The following is a 17,946-nucleotide window of genomic DNA, read 5'->3' as shown; positions in this document are numbered from 1 at the left end:
GGACAACGCTCGCAGCAGAGAAGCACTGCTGCCATCATCAGGCTGTGTCGAGGATGTGAGTTACTGCGCAACCGGACAGTTATTTTTAGTTCCCGCATTTAAAATTTTGTTTTATACTCAAAACATTTCTTTAGATCTGATTTTGTTTGTCAGAATGAATCCTTCCTGTACATTGAGAAAGTCTGAATAGACCTTTAAAGGTGAGTGAAATACAACTTCTAACCTATGATAAATGATCCGCTTGACTGCACATCCGCAAATGAAGGAAAATGGTTTCAACATTATGCAACAGACCAAAACGTGAACTGGCATTTTTATTTTACCATTAGTAAAAATGGCAATTGTAAAAAAAACTCTTGCCAACAAATATATATACTGTACTGTGCTGGAAAATGCCAAGTGAAGAACAGAAGACCAAAGGAAAACCAAGAGAAGATGCACTTCTACAGCACAGTGCACACATTCAGTTATGTACAATATACACTTCACTGCAGTGATGGACTGAACAGAATTAAAACTATAGTTTGAGCAGAGAACAATCCGCATTCTCCAGTGAAAATAACTGAAAATAAAACTTGCCACATTTGTGACACAAACAGTCAAGTCAAGTTTCTGTTATGTAACAAACTCCACCTGCTTTTTCCACCTGTTGGGTCTGTTAACAGCACAATATTTAGAAGCAGGTAAATTGTCCATTATTGCAGTGACAGCATCTGGTTTAATTTGCGTTGACGCGGTTTTCCTTTGCTCCACTCCTCGTCTCCTACACTCAGAACCGCTCCGGGTTCTCTCTGAGCCGTTGTGCTGCCTTTCCGCTCCTCTCCTCTGCTCGGAGCCGCTCCTCCTCCTCCCCCCCGCTGTCCCGCAGTCTGCGGTGCTTTCCCACACGGCCGCCGTGTTCCGGTCCCTGGCAGCGGACTGGGGCTTGGCGCTAGCGCCTTGAGCGAGGCTGCGGTTGTTGCCCGAGGCCTGCATTCTGCGCAGGTGGGTGACGGTCCTCGCGGGGCTGCTGGGCCTGTGAGCTGCTGAGCTTGGCTCTGAGAGGTGCACGCGGCTCTCGCTGTAGCTCCTCTTGGGCAGCGACACCGGCTGCCTGCGCTCCAGGGTGGGGCTGATTCTGGACGGGTGCGTGTGGCTGTGGGCGGTGTGGCAGCACGACGTGCTACAGGCGAAGTAGCGGATGCAGCACAGAGTGCAGGCGCAGCTGGAGAGCAGGGCGGAGTGACCGAGCAGGGAGGAGAGGAAGGTGAGGGGGAAGGCGCGCTGACACTGGAGGATGCACTTGGGAGAACTGAGGCGAGAAGAGGCGGCAGCAGCCGAGCGCTGGCAGCTGGAAGTCACGTCTGACACAGACGACCTTCCGCTCTCCTCCTGGACAGCCTGGATCTGGAGCCCCTCCAGCTGCAGCAGCCTCTCCAGGTACCGCTCCAAAGAACCCACAGGCCTGGGCCGAGGGGCCCTGCGGCCCTCTGTGTTGCAGAAAGCAGCTAGCTGCCGCAGGTTCCAGGAATTAAAAGGTGGAGGCAGGAAGTCGGGAAAGCCGTCACAGCTCCGTCCTCGGGCTATGTGCCTTTGAGCCAGGCAGTCTTCAGCATCAATGACCTCTGGCCTCAGCTCCAGCTGTGGAGGAACCCCGACAGATGGAGACTCAGGAAGCCTCTCTGACTCAGACAAGTCGGTGTCGCTGTCACTTGCTCTCTGGCTGTCAGCCTCCAGCTTTGGTGAGTGTTTCTCCGGCTGATGAGGACTTGGATTTGGGAGGTCACGGCAGGAAAAGGCCGACGTGCGTCTGCTCACTCTGGAACCCGGATGCCTCTGCTCTCTGCGGCCACAGCTCTCAGCAGCCACCTGCACCTTGGGTTCCATCCTGTCCTTGAGCTTTGACTCCAGGCTTCCCTGAGCACTGGAGGGAAACGCAGACTGTAATACCTGCACACTCAGCCGGCAGGTGAGACAGGATTCACACACACAAGCAGCCTCACCTGTGTCGAGAGGTAGCGCGTTTAGCTGAGGATGCGTTGGGCTTGTGCTTCCATCTATGCTGCAGCCTCTGCTGAAAGAGAAACATGATGACACTCTGCCACTCTGTAAAACTGTCTGGTGCTTTATATTACTGTATGAACACATACAATAACACAGTAAAGCTTTGTTATGAGTCGATTCCTCAGAATAGAAAAACAGTGGAAGAAGAATTTATTAAGCTGAGTTAATGTTTACCAGTTATAAAGCAGTCAAAACATTGAAGAAACCTGACACTGCTGTTTAATTAACCTGTTTGATCAAAACAAACCAGGAAGTTGTTATTTTTACAGATGCCATTGTTGATGCGATGTCATCCTGACGACCTCACCTTCTCGTGGTGGTTCTCTTGGCTGAGCAGCGCGTGCTGCGGCGGCGGCGGCTTCCTTTGTGACTGCCGCTTTCCCATTTTGTTGCTTAAAAAGACAAGATATCAGCTATGGAACACAACCAGTTAGCTCTACAAGAGACGAAGGTGCCAATGATGGAAGGTCCTAGAATCTCGTGATGCAGCGCTTGGCGTGAATACACAGCGCGTGGAGATCAATGAGGGTGAAACTGGCACCGAGCATCGCTGAGGAGGAGTCACAATGAGTCACAGCCATGAAGGATGCGTACGCTACCTGGCCCCGTCAGGCCTGCTGCTGTTACTCCACTCCCTCTCCCTGGCGGAAACCTTCCCCAGACGCTGCCTTGGCACTTGCTCCTGCAGGATCGTGCCCATCCCAGCTCACAAAAAGCACAAATAAAGCGCGCGAGCGGCGGTTCACGCGGAACGCGGCGGTGGAATCGTGACGGGAGACCCGCGATGGACCGACAGCATCGTTTGGTTTAAATGTGTCACCGCCGGGCGCGTTTCAGCTGCCGGCCAGCAGAGGGCGGTGCAGGGCAGGAAAGAACAGTATGTTTGTGGACGACAATACTCAAAGACATGCACATATGTGCTTCATGAAGGAAACCAAGTTTTAATAAATGTTAGATAGGGTTGATTGGGGCTGAATTCATAGTTAGTAATTTCTCTTTATATAAGAGAATATATATATATATATATAAGTTATTATAAAAGCTTATGGTATATAGTAATGACATCATTACTGTTCCAGCTGAAGCTGAACGTGACATCAGTTCCTTTATTTTTGTTTTAAATTCACAGCCTGTGTTGTCAACGGATCCACAGATCAATATACATGTACTAACACCATAGCTTTCATTTCAGCTCTAAGAAAAGAAAATTATTATTTTTATTAGAATATTATTATCATTGTTGTTTGATATGCTCAGAGGCCATGGGACCAATAAAGCACTGAAAAAATGAGGCCCGGAACGTCAGGGCTCTCAAAACCTTTCAATAATACATATCTTTATTAGAAATGTTACCTGTGACCTAATGTAAACCATATTACAAATTCATGCGCTCAATTAAAAAATCTCAATCACAATAATTCTTCAACTGCTTTGTGGAATATCTTGGAACTTCATTAAGGCAGCATGTGTCCCAGTCAGTAGTCTGTCACCAGAGGAGGACGACACACTCACGCAAACACAGACGCACACACTCAGAGTGAATCAGTACTCAATGGTCACTGCCTTGGTCTTGAGGTATTCATTGAGAGCATCTTGTCCTAGTGGGTACAAACACAGTGGATATGGGTTTACTCTGGAAGGGCCAGGAAAGGAGTAGGGTCAAATGAGGTAGGAACATAAACAACTACTGTATGGCTGCAGATTTTCTTACCCAGGTCTTTGCCAAATCCAGACTGTTTGAAGCCTCCGAACGGTGCCGCCACGTCCGTCTTATTGTAGGTGTTGACGAACACGGTGCCGGCCTCGAGCCTCTCGCTGACATACAGAGCTTTGCTGATGTCTCGGGTGAAAACACCAGAAGCCAGGCCGTACTCGGTGGCGTTGGCTCGTTTCAGGACGGCGTCCACGTCGCTGAGGTCGTAGGAAGGAGCACAGTGAGAAGACAAAGCAGACAGAGGAAAAGGACGCATTTGCTGGCGGGAGTCCGTCCTACCCGCCCTTGAACTTGGAAATGATCATGATGGGACCGAAGGACTCTTCTACAGCGATGTACATGTGGTCCTGCACATTGGTGAACACCGTGGGTTCAAAGAAGAATCCTGGCCGGAGACACACAGTACCTGTAGTCACACAACATCATCCACCATGACGGCGCTGGAGGCGCTGTCAGCATCGTCCGCTACCTGGACGCTGGACCTGCCGGCCACCACAGACCAGGGTGGCTCCCTCTGTGACACCAGTCTGACAATACTCCAGCAGTTTGTCCAGGTGAGCTTTGTGGTTCTGAGGGCCGTGGTCTGTGGAGCGGTCCAGTGGATCACCAATCTTCATCTTTTTGACCTCCTCAACCTGAGACAAAGACACAGAACAATCTCAACAGATGCCATGGGTTCAACAAACTGGCCTGGAACACACACGTACCACTCTTCTGACGAACTGGTCATGAATGGTGTCTTCCACAAACAGTCTGCCAGCTGCGATGCAGTTCTCCCCTTTGTTAAAGAACACAGAGCTCATGCCCTGAAACAAACACGCGCATCAAACCGGAAACATAAGCATAACATAAAGCATCTGTGTGAGAAGGAAGGCTTTGAACGGACGCACCATGCGCACGGCCTTGTCCAGGTCACAGTCGCTGAAGATGATGAGCGGAGACTTTCCTCCGAGCTCCAGAGACACTTTCTTCACGTTACTCACTGCGCAGCTTCAGGAAAGACACACGGGCGTGAGCAGCTGCTGGTAAAGCGTGACGCAGCCTCAGCAACGGGTCTCTTACCTCATCATAATGTGTTTACCAATTTCAGTGGAGCCTGTGAAGCCCAGTTTACGGACATGCGGGTGGTCCGACAGACGCTGACCCACCAGCGCGCCTGAAACAAGCGAGGGCTCGTTAACGTCTCCCAGCTCAGACAGCGAATGAGGCTCAGGTCTGACGCAAACGTACCTGATCCAGGCAGAATGTTAATCACACCCTTGGGTATTCCCGCTCTCGCTGCCAACTCGGCAAACTTCAGAGCCGTCAGTGGAGTCACCTGGAAACCGAGACAAAGGGCCTGTTTAGAATCCGCCCAGAGGTGCTGGAGCGGAGGCGAACGTCCCAGTGGGCAGCACCTGCGCCGGTTTCAGGACCATGGTGTTCCCAGCTGCCAGGCAGGCGGCCGCCTTCCAGGCCAGCATCATCAGAGGGTAGTTCCAGGGAATCACGATGGCGCACACTCTGGCAAGAGGAAACGCCTGTGTTTACAGCACATTTGTGAACCTTTTCACTTTTTCTGTGATTCAACAGTTTCTCACCCTATGGGCTCCTTCTTTGTGAATGTCAGGTTGCGGTTGGGTCTGGCCTGGTTGATAGGAATGGTGCTGCCCTGTAAGAAAAGCTCAGTGAGCCCTGACTCACACTCTGTCGCGCTGTGTTCGTGGATGATTTGCATTCGCATTGTGCATCTTACTTGGATCTTGTCACACCAGCCAGCAAAGTAACGGAAGGTCTGGATGGACATGCCTACGTGGGTCTTGAGGGCCAGGGTGTAGACGGCCCCGGAGTCGATGGCTTCGATGGTGGCCAGTTCCTCCTGGTGCTGCTCCATGAGGTCAGCCAGCCTGCGGTCACAAGGTGGGGAACGAGCAACTAGACTGAGTAAACCTTTAATACAAAGAATGGTGAAGAGCAAGGCTTCCCTGACGCAGCTCAGAGAGGCCCTTCATTTATATAAGGAGAAATTTTTGAGGCCTGCAGCTGCAGAGATGCCTACCTGTAGATGAGTCTGCCTCTGTCTCTTGGGTTAATTTTGCCCCACTCTCCCTCCTCGAAGGCATCCTTGGCAGCAGCCACGGCCTTGTCCACATCGCTGATCTGGGCAAGAGACACTTCACAGATTGCCTGGAGATCAGTGTCACTGAGTTAGGCAGGATTTCAATACGAACATTTACTTACTCCAGCTGAGTTACTAGCCAATAAATAAACAACCTTTGTATAAGTTAAAGACGGCCCCTAAAGACTCACTGTGCCATCAGTGGGGTTGATGCTCTTGTAGGTCTTTCCTCCCTCTGCATCAACAAATTCTCCATTGATGAACAGCTGATGAGGGATTTTTATGGTCATGTTGTTAGTGTTTTTCTCCACCTGAGGAGATCGACAGCAAACGTGACCGTTACCAGCGCGGCCTTCAAGTCTGTGATCCCGTTCCATGACTTTCGACTGCACTCACGTAGTCAACGACCAGCTCGCCTTCATCGTCCTCCCCTCTGAGCTTCCGCACACACATCTGGATGAACTCCTGGAAGGTGGTGTTCATGTAGACGTCTTCATTCTGCAGCTGGCAGCCGCTGGCCCGGAGTTTCACCTCCTCCACTAGTCTGGAGGTGAAGGAAAAAGGTTTAACAGGAGGAGCACATGCAGCATATCCATATGCAATATGCTGTATGTCAACTCAAAGCATGGTCTGGGTTATATTTAATTTAACGCATACATAGTATATACCGCAGATTAATGTCTGTTCAATAATAATAAGCTGTTTAACAGATTAATATACTAAAACGACAAAGAAACACTAACTATGCTGCATGGGTCATGACATTTATTAATCACCTGACGACGTCCATCGAGGCAGCACCAGACTTGAAGAAATCAGTGGCATCCTCAATGTGGCTCACGTTAGTCAGGATGCCCTGCCACACAGCCTGTGAGCAAACGCCACGAATGTCAGTTCTGGAGCAGATGCGCCGTCCACACCAGCCCAACACCACCAGATGCGCTCACCTTCATTTGTTCAGCGAAGCCTCTCTCCTCCTCAGTGAGCTCCACGGCAGCATTGCTCCCGGAGTGAAAGTATTGTGCTGCCGCGATCATCTTCCCATCCTCAAACTGCAGATTCTTCACCAGCAGCTGTCGGGAGAGAGAGCGACAAGCAATGCATGAAGTGATTATGTGCTTCCTGTGTCTTTGTTATGTGACATAGCTCAAATCCACTTTAGGGCGTTTATCATGAACACAAATGCAGATTGGAGGTATTTTATTAGTGTCTGCACAGGATGATTAACCACATGACTAACCTGGAAACACGGTTCTCTCATGTAGAGATGTTAATAAACCCAAAAAAAGTTTTATGTTTAACGTTTTCATTTTTTTGCACTTTCATATGTTTTTGTACAACTGTACAACCCGCTCTGGCCAAGGGGGCGGGGCCAACATGGGGGACCTATCAAAACCATGTTGCCTTCACGAGCTGTGGGAGCTGGCAACTTTAGTATTCAGAAATTTTAAACTCCCAGCTCGAGTGGTAGTGTGAACAGGATGGGCATCAAAACAAGGGTGCGCTTTTTAATTATCTTTAAAATATGCCTCATCGTAAAAAAACACTGGGAAAAAACTGGGAGAAATCGGTTTCGGCGCACTTTAAAAGGACGTAAAACGCAGCCGAGCTCCGTGTGAGTGTGGGCCAGTGAGAGCGCAGCTTCCTCCCCGCACCGCACCGCACGGCGCACGCACGCACGCACGCACGCACAGTTTGCAGACGGAGACGCTTTAGTCAGACTCAGAATGGCCACCGCGACGCTTCAGTCGTTCAACGTGTTCCTGACGGACAGGTTAACCGCAGCCGCCGTCGACATCTACGGCTTCGTCGAGAAAACGATCGTTGACTACCAGGAGGAGGTGCACCGAACGAAAATGGAGAACCAGAGGCTGCAGCGGCTGCTGGACCTGATCTACAAACCCGAGATCAGACTCCACAGAGCAGGTACTGTACTGTATATTCCAGACTTCTTTGGGTTAGCAGTCTGTGAACGTATCGCGGGCTGTCGCCAGAGACTGAGCCCGAGGTTCGGATCTTCAGCAGATCCCTGATGAATCGGACGCCTTAAACCCGCTGGCGTTAGGGGCCGTCTCTAAAGTGCGCTCAGCATATCAGAGTGTTTCCTCTACCCGCGATGTTGCTATAAGGTTTTTACGGTTTTCATGCAAACATATTTAGTAGTTTTGCCATGGACTGAATGCGTTAATAGCTTTTCTTGTCTAAGACAACGTCCCATTTATGGGTCAGTACCACGACATGATATTTGTCATTTTATTCTCTAGCTGCAACAGTTATTGTTAAATACGTGAGTTAGGTCTCCACATAGAACGTAACGACGGGTTATTCAATAAAAAGCAGGTTTAGTCCCAGGCTGCATTTGTGGGTTAACTTCAATCCCCACTGAGATTTTATTTCATTGGAAACTAGTTCTAAAACTTGAAAAAACAACTAAGGATTCACGAGCATTGCATTGATGAGTTGTCACAGATTTTCTGAAATCGTAATTTTCTATCTCCCTGTCAGATCCACTCCTCGATGGCCAATCACATTGTGTTTTCCAGATCAGACGTTTGTGTTTAAAAAGGAAATCTGATCTAGGACCACTATTTAAAACAGACTAGATTCGATTTAACAAAACCGACGAATAACCGTATCACCCTTGGCTTAGTTAGGTCTGAAACCCTGGATATCTCCGTTGCAAGAACATTTTCAAGGTTGTTTCAGTGTAATTGCTAATCAGTTGGTGGACGCAGTAATTGTGTCACACTGTTTAACTAGTGGTAAGCTGTAAACATGCAGATAAGCTGCTCCTGTGATGCAGGGAGTGTGAGGGTTTCTGTGGGATTGATGACTACACTCAGCTGTTTATGAGCTTGTCATTGGGGGAAATCAACACTTCCTGTGACGAGTGAGGCCAGTCACTGTTTGGCTGCCACCTGCTAAGCCTGGCTACCTGCTACAGCTGTTTATTTGTCACCCACTGTGGTGCTGATATAACTTGTTTGCATCAGCGTCTTCAGAGAGTGGAGGTTTAAGCTTTGCCTTAACTCCTACAGTAACGTCACTGACTTTAAATGTGTTTTGTCCATGAATATAAGCACGTTTTTACTAGGTTGTTCTTCCCTGTTCCTGCTGTGAAACCATATCTTTTGATTTCTCTGCTGCTGTTAGGACGGCCGTCACTGTTTCACTGCTGAGGCTCTTGCAAGCGTCTCTGGCTTGCGTGGTCACAGGAGGGATTTCCCTTTTTTTTGCCACTACAAAAACATTTTCCTATCCACTGTTACAGATTCAAGTCAGAACAGTTTGCCCAGGCCGACACAAGGGGTTTGTTCTCTGGAGCAGCAGATACAGAGGAAAAGTGAGTGACGCCAAAGAGGACCCAGCCCCTCTGCCCTTGAAAGAGAAACGCACTGAACCTTGGACTGCGTCTGCGGAGATGCTGGCACACGTCGACGTTCTAGACATTCAAATAGCCGCAGATGGAGAATGTGACTCAAACCTGAGTCCAGGCAGTGTAATTACAGTTGTGTTAGTTAAGAAGCAAGGTGAACATGAAGCAGCGCACAGGCAAAATCAAGGAGACCACATGGAAGATGAGGCACCACCACCATCTGACCCACCGACACCATCCTCCAGGATGTCTCATCCGCTTAGGAAGAGAGAGCGGCTCTGCTGTGAGAGATGCTGTTGGGCTTTTCTGCTGAAGGCAGATTTGACCCAGCAACTAACCTCTCACTTCACAAAGACATCACCAGATCCCACCAAGTTCACCTGTGCCATCTGTGCCAAAAGGCTCAAAAGCAAGAGCCAAATGGTCTGTCACATGAGAGCGCACACGGGTGAGAAACCATATGAATGCTCACTTTGTAGGAAGAGGTACGAACTGAAGCGTCACATGAAGGAACATGTGAGGCCCCACACCAGGGAAAGGTAGTACTCCTGCTACATGTGTGGGAGGAGCTTCAACAGGTGGTCCAACATGAGAAAACGCGCCAAGATCAAGCACAGTGAGGACATGGCGTTCTGTGCGTCCTGTGCAGCCAGCGTTTCCTCATGCTCGTCGCGTTCAAGCGTCACGAGGGCCGTCCATCACGTCTGCGTCTCTGTGTCCAAATCCAAATCTTTTACACTAATGGCATGTTCATGCACCAGTCCATGCTGTGATAAACACAATGCTTTTTTAATCAAATATTTGAGGCCAGGTTAGAGTGAAACGCTGCATGCAGCCTGTAGTGCCACCAGGGGGTGCCCTTACGGCCTGATCAATGCGTTGATGACATGTACAGTAACATGAGCCTGCTTGGACTTTTTAAGGGACTTTGAGTATTTCAGTACTGTTACATGGTTATGGGGCATATGTAGATACACACAACATGAACTGTACTCAGGTTTTTTACTTTTGTGACAACCATAAAGTGTCACGTCTGACAAAACTGTGCCAGCCACAGTTCATTCGTTGGTTGTATAGATCAACTATTACACCTAAAACACTTCTAATAATGGAATGAATTCTGAGAGGCTGAAGTTGTTGTTGTTTTTCCAATCAGGTGGTGGGTTAAGCCATGTGGGGCTGCTGGGTGTTTGCATCCTTCTGGGAGACGCTGCTTTAAGCTTTGAACATGTTGCTGCATTGTGTTTGGACAAAGCTGACTGTATTAGTTCTAAATAATAATAATAATGATAATAATACAATGAATGTATAGATAATATAATAATAAGCTGCTGGTCTGGATGTGGAGTGCAGTAATAGTGATACCTAACAAACTGAGTGTATATATACAAATATACAAAGCATTCTTTAAGTGGAGCGATGCAGCTAAGCTCTTCTATATCTGTTCTCCTTGCAGATGCTAAATTCCCAACAGCATCTGTGTACACACAGGAGGATCCGCCTAAGCAGGAGTGGAACCCAAGTGAGGGCCAGGATGAGCCAGGCCCCTCTGAGGTGAAGGAGGAGGAGGAGGTGGAGTCCAAGGAAGAGGTTTGGATTAACGGCTGCAGGGAACAGACGGAGGAGCAGGCGGAGGACAGCGATGACGGAGACGCCCTAACGAAGGAGCTCATCAAAACGGTGCAGCAGTTAGAGGACTGCAGAGCTGCAGAGGAGAGCAAAGAGGAGGAGGAGGAGGAGAACCCCAAGCACCGTGAGAAGACCAGCACCACCCTATACCGCTGCCACATATGCAACTACATATTCACCAAAAAGAATGTGCTGACGTGGCACCTCAAGACCCACGAAAGCCAAGGAAACTTTGACTGTCACATATGTGGCAAGCAGATCCCGTGTCAGAGCAACCTGCAGAACCACATGCGGGTCCACACGGGAGAGAGACCCTACAGCTGCCAATTCTGCGGCAAGTGTTTCAAACTGAAGGGACACATGACGGAGCACATCAGGACCCACACAGGAGAGAAGCCGTTCAGGTGCCACATCTGTGGCAAGTCCTTCAACAGAGGTTCCACTCTGAGAAAGCACGTCTTTGCAAAACACAAGGAGGAGCGGCCGTATAAGTGTGAAGACTGCAATGAGCTGTTCACTGAGCGGCTGCTGCTCAAGAAACACTTGCGAAAAATCCACGGCATCAAATTGTGCACCAGTCAGAGTACAGCCTGAGGAGCTCACGCGCCATCGGTGGTGTATGTTGTGGTTGGATGGAGGCAGAGAAAGAGGCCTGTGGTAGTTGCAGTGATGAGCAGCAGCTACAGGCGCACGGAAAGAATGGTGATGTCAGGCCGGTAGGAAAGTGTCCTACTCTGTTCTAACACCTGTTCAGTAGTTAAAATGCAGCTTACTCCCTTTCATCCATGTCTCTAAAGGCTGGAGGCATCATGTGACCTGCTTCCAATCAAATATGTTCTGGTTGTAGCTCACAAACGTCTAAAAGAGCATTTCACCCAACATGACCTCATACAGTAAGTATGAGTCACCAGACGCTGAGCTGCAGACACTATGGTAAAGGGACCTTTACCATAGTGGGACATAAACCGATGCTCTTCTGCGATGCATAGAAGGAGTGATACACCGTAGATCTTCTTGCCAAATGCAGAAATGATCAGGAACCATTAAGTTTGTGAAAACAGTATTACAGTGAAATCACCATTTAGTGCCACATTGTCTTGACAAAGTGAGGACATTTTTGCCGGTCCTCACTTCTTTGAGGCCTGTTTGAGGGTTAAGATGTGATTTTAGTGCCGAGGTTAGAATTGAGTTTTGGTTCAGATTAGAGCAAAGGTGAGAGGTCTGCCTTTAGTTGTGATGGTTAGAGTAAGGGGCTAGAGAACGCATTATGTCAATAATGCGTTCCCCAATAGTGTGTGGCGTGAGAGAGATTCTCCAGCAGCAGCTGAGGTTCACTTCACTTCCTGATGTGATGGTTTAAAACTGTCAAAGTGATTCCGTCGAGGGCTCTGCTGGTTTTCCACCGCTCCCTGTCCCAGCTCCTACTGATTACCTTGACCACGTGGGTTCAGTTAATGACACACCCGATCAAGGAAATCAGTGGAGAGAGTTGGAAAACCAGCAGGGACAGTGGCTGTCGAGGGCCGGAGCTTGACACGTGGTTTAAAAGAACTACACCCCTTCCTAGATTACTGGAACGTTTTCTTTTCCACTCCTTTGTCCTTTTCCCACTATTTACTTGATGGCTACAGTTACAAGGACTTCTCAGATTCATAATATCTCATGATCTGATTAGCTTTACCACTGAAATCTGGTCTTTTACTATTTAATTAACCCGGCTTCAAACATACTTTGTATAAACTAATGTTCATACATGTACACATGGCAGTGGTATATTGTCTGTCCACTAGTGATTTCTGTGTCACACAAGTAGTTTTTTATATATTTGTATATTGTATACAACACTTTGTTCTGTCTCATTATGAACCTGCTGTAAAGCAGCCATGTAAACATTAAAATCTAAAGTTTGTGGTAAGTAATGAAGGCTGTGTTTCTGAGTCCAGCAGATTGAAGGTGATGAAGTCCAGCCTCTGAGGTCAGGACACCACCTGCCTTTAAAGTGAAGCTGCCTCTCTATGTTACAGGAGAACTTCAGTCAGACGCGCCATTAATGGATTCTACATATGAGTTAGAAATCTGTCAGGAAGTCTTACGAACACATGGTGGTACTATTGGGACCAGACTTCAACCCCAACCTGAAACCTGATCTCAACTCTGCTGAACTGTGACTTCTTTCCACAGGCACCTCTCAATCACTGGTTTCTCCCAACTAGACCACTTACTGTCTTGTTGTCGTTTCCAAACAGCACCAGGCCGGCCTTGGTGACGATGCCGGGTCGGCTGGCTCCGGGGATGTCCAGGGGCTGACCACTGGCTGTGGTACCATTATTGACCAAAGTGGAGCCATAGAAGGTCACTTTCTACAGAAACACAGGTACAAAATGTTGAATCTGTGGTGCCCCGGTCCGGAAACTGATGGTGACAACAATGCAGCATCCAGGTCTATAGCATCAGACCTGCTCAAAGGAATGAGCTGTAAAGCATTTGTCGGCAGTGCTAAATGACCTCACCTGTCCCTCCACCTCGGCCCAGGCACCGGGCACTTTGTCGTTTCCTCTGATCCAGTTGTGCAGAGCCTCAGCAGACTGGTTCCAGTCGATCTGTCGAACAGAAGGATTCTCTCTAAGCTGTTAGTCTGTCATGGTGGTGTGGACCTGCCTGAGTTTAAACCCACTCCCACCAGGAGAGTCTGACTCTGTCTCACTTTAGGATGCTTTTCCTGTTTCAGTGCTCACCATCAACCGTTCTACTGTTTAAAGGAAATACAGCTTCTTCTTACCAATATGTATGGATGTTTGGGAACGAATAAAACCTCTCTACGTCAACTGAAAGCTGAATCATTGACCTCTCCAGTGTCCTGACACAGACTCTGCGTGTCCAGGTCAGTTTGAGGCATACGTCACCTTAGCGCTGTCTTTTTTCTGGATGCCCTCGTACGTGGCTCCCTCATGCGGCTGCGTGATCTTCGGGGCGTTGCCTTCAGCAATCAGCCTGACTGCTTCCACCTGAAGCCAGGACAGAGCACAATAATCAATAATATACCTTCAGACTAATGAGAGGTGGTTGAGTTCATCCTCAGTTTGTGCACTGAGACAATAATTAAGCCAAACAAACAATGATGTTGACTGAAGCATTGTGAAGCAAGGTTTACTTCATCAACACATCAGTGGAGGCCTTAATGCGGGTCCCTGCCCCAGTACAGCCACAGGCCAGTCTGTGGTTATTCTGGGAAACATCCAGGTGAATGTGAAAATCAACACATCTTAGGAAACATCTTAACAGGATCCAGTTAGCTCAATGTTGATCTTGTTCCATGTCCGTTGGATGTGTTAATATGTTGGTCATAACCATTACGGGTTCAATCCCCTCAGTGAGAGGTTGCTTCAGGAAGGGCATCTGGCATAAAAACTAGGGATAAGCGAAAGGAGTTACCTTTTTATTTTGTTGGTTAATATTTATCTTGATTAATCAGTTTGTATCCCATCTAATCTCATCTGTCTGGCCGCTGTATTAAGGGAGTGCAGTCGGTCCGTCAGCCGGTACTGACATTCCCTGCCATTACTTATTTATGTTGTCCTTGCATTTATATCTGTTGAGTCTGTTTGTTTCCAACCCGTTGAGCTTCATTCAGCAGTTCATTCATGCAGTTCATGCAAGCTGTTTCACAGTTTGGCCAGCTTTAACCTCAGGCCACACAAACATGTTAAATGTTAACCACAGCAGCTGCAGACAAAGAACAAAGTAACACGCTGTGTCTTTGCCATTATCACTGTCCACCCTGCACCAGCTCAACACGACTGAACCTGGCTTGTTTACCCACAATGCTTTGCCCCTCTGACCCACTTACTGTGCCTTTAACGCCCTCGGGGAACAGGAATCTTTTGTAGATGGTATTAATGGTGTCATTGGGTTCCACATCACACTCCTTCTGCAGCAGGATGGGTCCGGTGTCCAGCCCATCATCGGCCCAGAACACTGTGAACCCAGCCTTTTTGTCTCCGTGGATCAAGGTCCTGTGTGGTGACAGAGAGCAGTAAAGCCTCTGACTCCAACTCACCCAGCTCTCTGCTGACCTGCCCACAGCGTTACTCACCAGTTGATAGCGGAGGCTCCCCTGTGGCGGGGCAGCAGCGACGGGTGGTATATGATGGAGCCGTGTTTGGGCTGGTCAATGACCTCCATGGGGATGAACTGGGAGCAGAAAGGCAGCACGTTGAGCTCAGCACCCGTGGCCTTGTACTGAGACACCACCTCAGCGATGGCCTGACCCTTCACGCGCCAGCGGGGGAACTTGAACACAGGAACACCATCGTTCTCTGCCTCAGTGGCTGTGGAAAAGGAGAATCACATGTCTGAACATCAGGCGAAACAGATGTCGAAAAGCCAAGGTTTATTCAATTATTTGTTTGATCTGACAATGTTGCATTTTCATAAAGATGAATCTCCAACTAATTTGAACTTAGTCCAAAATCATAGCGGAATATTAACTGATATGACATTCATGAGTTAAATGTTGATAATGAGTCAAACCTCTGTTTGCACTTTTGCAGCATATACGTCATGACAGAAAACACCTAAAAACTCATGAGCTAAGACAAATGAAAGATGAAACAACAAAACTGGATCAGTTGAGTTTCCAATAATTTATCAAGGTTTTGAATTAACTGTGTAAAGTTGTAAAATGAGTGAACTTTAGTTTAGATACATATGTTTTATCTGTACAGCACTTGTGTTAAAGCGCTTAACAAATAAAGTTCACTCTTACTGTTAGACTCACAACCACAATCAGACTTGCTCCTTACACTTTACATATTGTTACAACTATTAATTGTTTTGAAAAGAGGAGAATGATTTAATCACATGTTGCACAACTGACATGCTGTTGGTAAAACACATGGCCACCAGTACTCATGATAACAGAGCTGTCTGCATGTGAGGATCAGACGATCGAGTCCAAACTTCATTTGGTACTGTACCCAGCCTATTTATTCAGCTTTCTTGGAACATTGTGTTCAGTAAGCGTGTAGTGACTGAGGGAAGGTCCCGCTGTAGCTGGTGTTATAGCCCATGAGCATCTCACCCAGAGGATCAGCCTTGCCGTCCTTGTCGGGGATGGTGAAAACCCCTACGATGGTGTGACCGTCCTTCCTCAGCTCCTTGTACACCTCCTTTCCGAACAGACTCTGACCGATCACTGCAATCTTCATCCTCACACCTCACTGTTCTAGAGGCAGTAACACAACACAGAGTCAAAAAGAAGCTACTGTATGTGGCTTATGTCTGACTCTGACTGCAGCTCTAATGCATGTGATATTCTCTACCGTATAGACAGTAAAATCAATCAGTTCATTCCAGTTGTTCAGCTAAAGTACATTTAAAGCTCAGATTCACAAGCTTTAGTCAACACACTGATAACACAACTTTATGACAGAGCAATAAGCTCAGTGAGTTTGGGTTGCTTTGAATGGATCAACAGATAACAGAAAACTCACTCACTCTGTGCAAACATGTGTATGTGTATCTGGGTCCAAAAAGCAAACTGAGCGGAGCAGTGGGACTCGCTGGCAGCTTTAGGCAAAGCCGTACACTTCAGTCCAGTGGTTACGGTGTCTCCTTGGCGTGGGAAAGCTGATAATTCTACTATAGTTTGTAACTGAAGCAGATTCCTGTGGTGTGTTCTATTCAGAGGTGGATGCAAAGTTTAACTAAAGCAATTTAAAATGAAAGAGGGGCCACTGCACTTGAACCATCCTGTAATGCAATGCACTGTAATAACCCTGATGCACACGCCATGCATGTGTGTGTCAGCCAGGCTGATATCAGAGTTGTTATTCAGTGTGGTGAATGAAAACGCGCTGCGTAATGGTGACTGTCTAATTAACAAGTCAGTGACCCTGAACGCAGCGGGAGACGTGACGGAATAAATGAAAAGGGAAGTTGGACGTCACCCCGCAGTCTACTGTAATATGGACACAAGCGCTCTACCACCGCTGCATTGTGCACCGTCACACTGAAACCCTCCACTGCTGCTGCAGACGCCTGGAAAACGCTCAATGCAAAGGCAATCACTGTTTCCGCGCAGCTGCGGAGCAATTAGCGGAACATTGCTGATCGAGGCAGAGAATGCGTCCTTACCCGCCCGCAGACCCGGCGCTCCTCCGGCGGACTAAAGAGAAGGAGCAGGCGGCGACACTCGCTTTTAATTCCCCCCCTCAGCCACACTTACATAACGTAAACACACAGCGAGTGATTGGACGGGACGGGACGCCAGGCTGCGAGGGGACGGACCAACCGAGCCGTGGCTCCGAGGCGCATCTCAACTCCTCACTCAGTGTGTAACTCTAGAACAGTGAGAAATACGAATAGATGCGCTGGAGAGCAGTGGAAGGGAAGGAAACGCGTGTAAACCACAGTATCTGATCACTTCACCAGCATCAGATAGTGGAACTATGTGCCTTTGAATAAATGCATGTTAAACACAGAGGAGGCATGTTCCAGATAGATGTCAGTTTCATTATACCAAGGACAAACTGGCGGGCACAATAAAAATCTGTGGAGGGACATAGTCCACACATGGGCTATGAGAGAGAGAGAGAGAGAGAGAGAGAGAGAGAGAGAGAGCACCAACAAGCAGGTTGAAACACCTCTAACCTACAGAAGCAGATTGGTAGCTGCCCAACATGTATCTGTAACAGAACACAGTAGCTGATGTGTATTGGGTCATGTTTTAACTTGTGTCTCTATGCGGGTTGGGCAACACTCATCAATGCAGTGCATGTCAAAGAGCATTTTGAAATATAGTCCAGATAAGATGCTGTATACAGCTTAATTGTTACCCGGAGATCAAACTGTGTCTAAACTTCCTCTTCCATGACAGTTGTTGCAAAGGACATTTGCTGATTTGACCCAAATCATACATGTACTGTACAACGGGAAGGTCCTTTGCACACATGCAGCTCATTGCAAGTGGTCATTTCCATGATAAAACACCCAGTATTAACTTCATCTGCAGCTCTGTCACCACATTAAATCTACAGTATTTATTTAGTATTAAAGGTTGAATAAATATATACAAGTTATATTTTC

The 17,946-nt window shown here is 47.9% G+C and overlaps 3 protein-coding genes and 1 long non-coding RNA gene across 6 annotated transcripts; 2 read left to right on the top strand and 2 right to left on the bottom strand.

The window, feature by feature from the left end:
* Positions 1-301: 301 nt before the first annotated feature.
* Positions 302-2,783, bottom strand: LOC114855514 (protein FAM217B-like). 2 transcript variants are annotated; one of them, XM_029150711.2, is made up of 4 exons: positions 2,643-2,783; positions 2,351-2,435; positions 1,983-2,053; positions 302-1,903 (listed from the first exon to the last, which is right to left on the bottom strand). In XM_029150711.2, exons 1-4 carry the CDS (start codon positions 2,741-2,743, stop codon positions 616-618), a joined length of 1,545 nt encoding a protein of 514 aa, XP_029006544.1. In that variant the 5' UTR covers positions 2,744-2,783; the 3' UTR covers positions 302-615. The 2 variants fall into 2 exon arrangements, with proteins under 2 accessions (XP_029006544.1, XP_029006545.1); XM_029150712.2 differs by having other exon boundaries at positions 1,983-2,050.
* LOC121202241 (uncharacterized) lies at positions 1,810-3,461 on the top strand. The gene is made up of 2 exons (XR_005897718.2): positions 1,810-1,948; positions 2,313-3,461. It is a non-coding gene; the product is annotated as an uncharacterized LOC121202241 (long non-coding RNA).
* aldh1l1 (aldehyde dehydrogenase 1 family, member L1) lies at positions 3,130-17,146 on the bottom strand. Its single transcript, XM_029150709.3, has 23 exons — positions 16,996-17,146; positions 15,941-16,084; positions 14,954-15,188; positions 14,708-14,873; positions 13,764-13,865; positions 13,371-13,460; positions 13,083-13,220; positions 6,803-6,928; positions 6,632-6,723; positions 6,252-6,399; positions 6,047-6,166; positions 5,796-5,923; positions 5,493-5,643; positions 5,338-5,408; positions 5,155-5,260; positions 4,988-5,075; positions 4,820-4,913; positions 4,648-4,747; positions 4,465-4,563; positions 4,227-4,392; positions 4,037-4,142; positions 3,755-3,954; positions 3,130-3,641 (listed from the first exon to the last, which is right to left on the bottom strand). Exons 2-23 carry the CDS (start codon positions 16,065-16,067, stop codon positions 3,586-3,588), a joined length of 2,709 nt encoding a protein of 902 aa, XP_029006542.1. The 5' UTR covers positions 16,068-16,084; positions 16,996-17,146; the 3' UTR covers positions 3,130-3,585.
* LOC114855516 (zinc finger protein 771-like) lies at positions 7,323-15,247 on the top strand. Of its 2 annotated transcripts, XM_029150713.3 has the most exons (3): positions 7,323-7,781; positions 9,127-9,198; positions 10,688-15,247. In XM_029150713.3, exons 1-3 carry the CDS (start codon positions 7,583-7,585, stop codon positions 11,452-11,454), a joined length of 1,038 nt encoding a protein of 345 aa, XP_029006546.1. In that variant the 5' UTR covers positions 7,323-7,582; the 3' UTR covers positions 11,455-15,247. The 2 variants fall into 2 exon arrangements, with proteins under 2 accessions (XP_029006546.1, XP_029006547.1); XM_029150714.3 differs by lacking the exon at positions 9,127-9,198.
* Positions 17,147-17,946: the final 800 nt, after the last annotated feature.

This window comes from Betta splendens, chromosome 5, assembly GCF_900634795.4.
Source record: "Betta splendens chromosome 5, fBetSpl5.4, whole genome shotgun sequence".
In the NCBI taxonomy this organism is placed as follows: Eukaryota; Metazoa; Chordata; class Actinopteri; order Anabantiformes; family Osphronemidae; genus Betta; species Betta splendens.
The sequence above is the reverse complement of the archived record's forward strand: the minus strand, read 5'-3'. Positions and strand labels throughout refer to the sequence as shown.

Bases quoted from the DNA above. Each gene is read 5' to 3' on its own strand.
- LOC114855516 (XM_029150713.3), top strand. From the start codon at position 7,583: ATGGCCACCGCGACGCTTCAGTCGTTCAACGTGTTCCTGACGGACAGG. The intron at 7,782-9,126 runs GTACTGTACTGT...CCACTGTTACAG, and splicing joins GATCAGACTCCACAGAGCAG to ATTCAAGTCAGAACAGTTTG. The intron at 9,199-10,687 runs GTGAGTGACGCC...TTCTCCTTGCAG, and splicing joins GCAGCAGATACAGAGGAAAA to ATGCTAAATTCCCAACAGCA.
- aldh1l1 (XM_029150709.3), bottom strand. From the start codon at position 16,067: ATGAAGATTGCAGTGATCGGTCAGAGTCTGTTCGGAAAGGAGGTGTAC. The intron at 4,393-4,464 runs GTACGTGTGTGT...TCTTTGTCTCAG, and splicing joins ACCAGTTCGTCAGAAGAGTG to GTTGAGGAGGTCAAAAAGAT. The intron at 3,642-3,754 runs GTAAGAAAATCT...TGTACCCACTAG, and splicing joins TGGATTTGGCAAAGACCTGG to GACAAGATGCTCTCAATGAA.
- LOC114855514 (XM_029150711.2), bottom strand. From the start codon at position 2,743: ATGGGCACGATCCTGCAGGAGCAAGTGCCAAGGCAGCGTCTGGGGAAG. The intron at 2,436-2,642 runs GTAGCGTACGCA...TGTCTTTTTAAG, and splicing joins AGCAGGCCTGACGGGGCCAG to CAACAAAATGGGAAAGCGGC. The intron at 1,904-1,982 runs GTGAGGCTGCTT...GTTTCCCTCCAG, and splicing joins CGCGCTACCTCTCGACACAG to TGCTCAGGGAAGCCTGGAGT.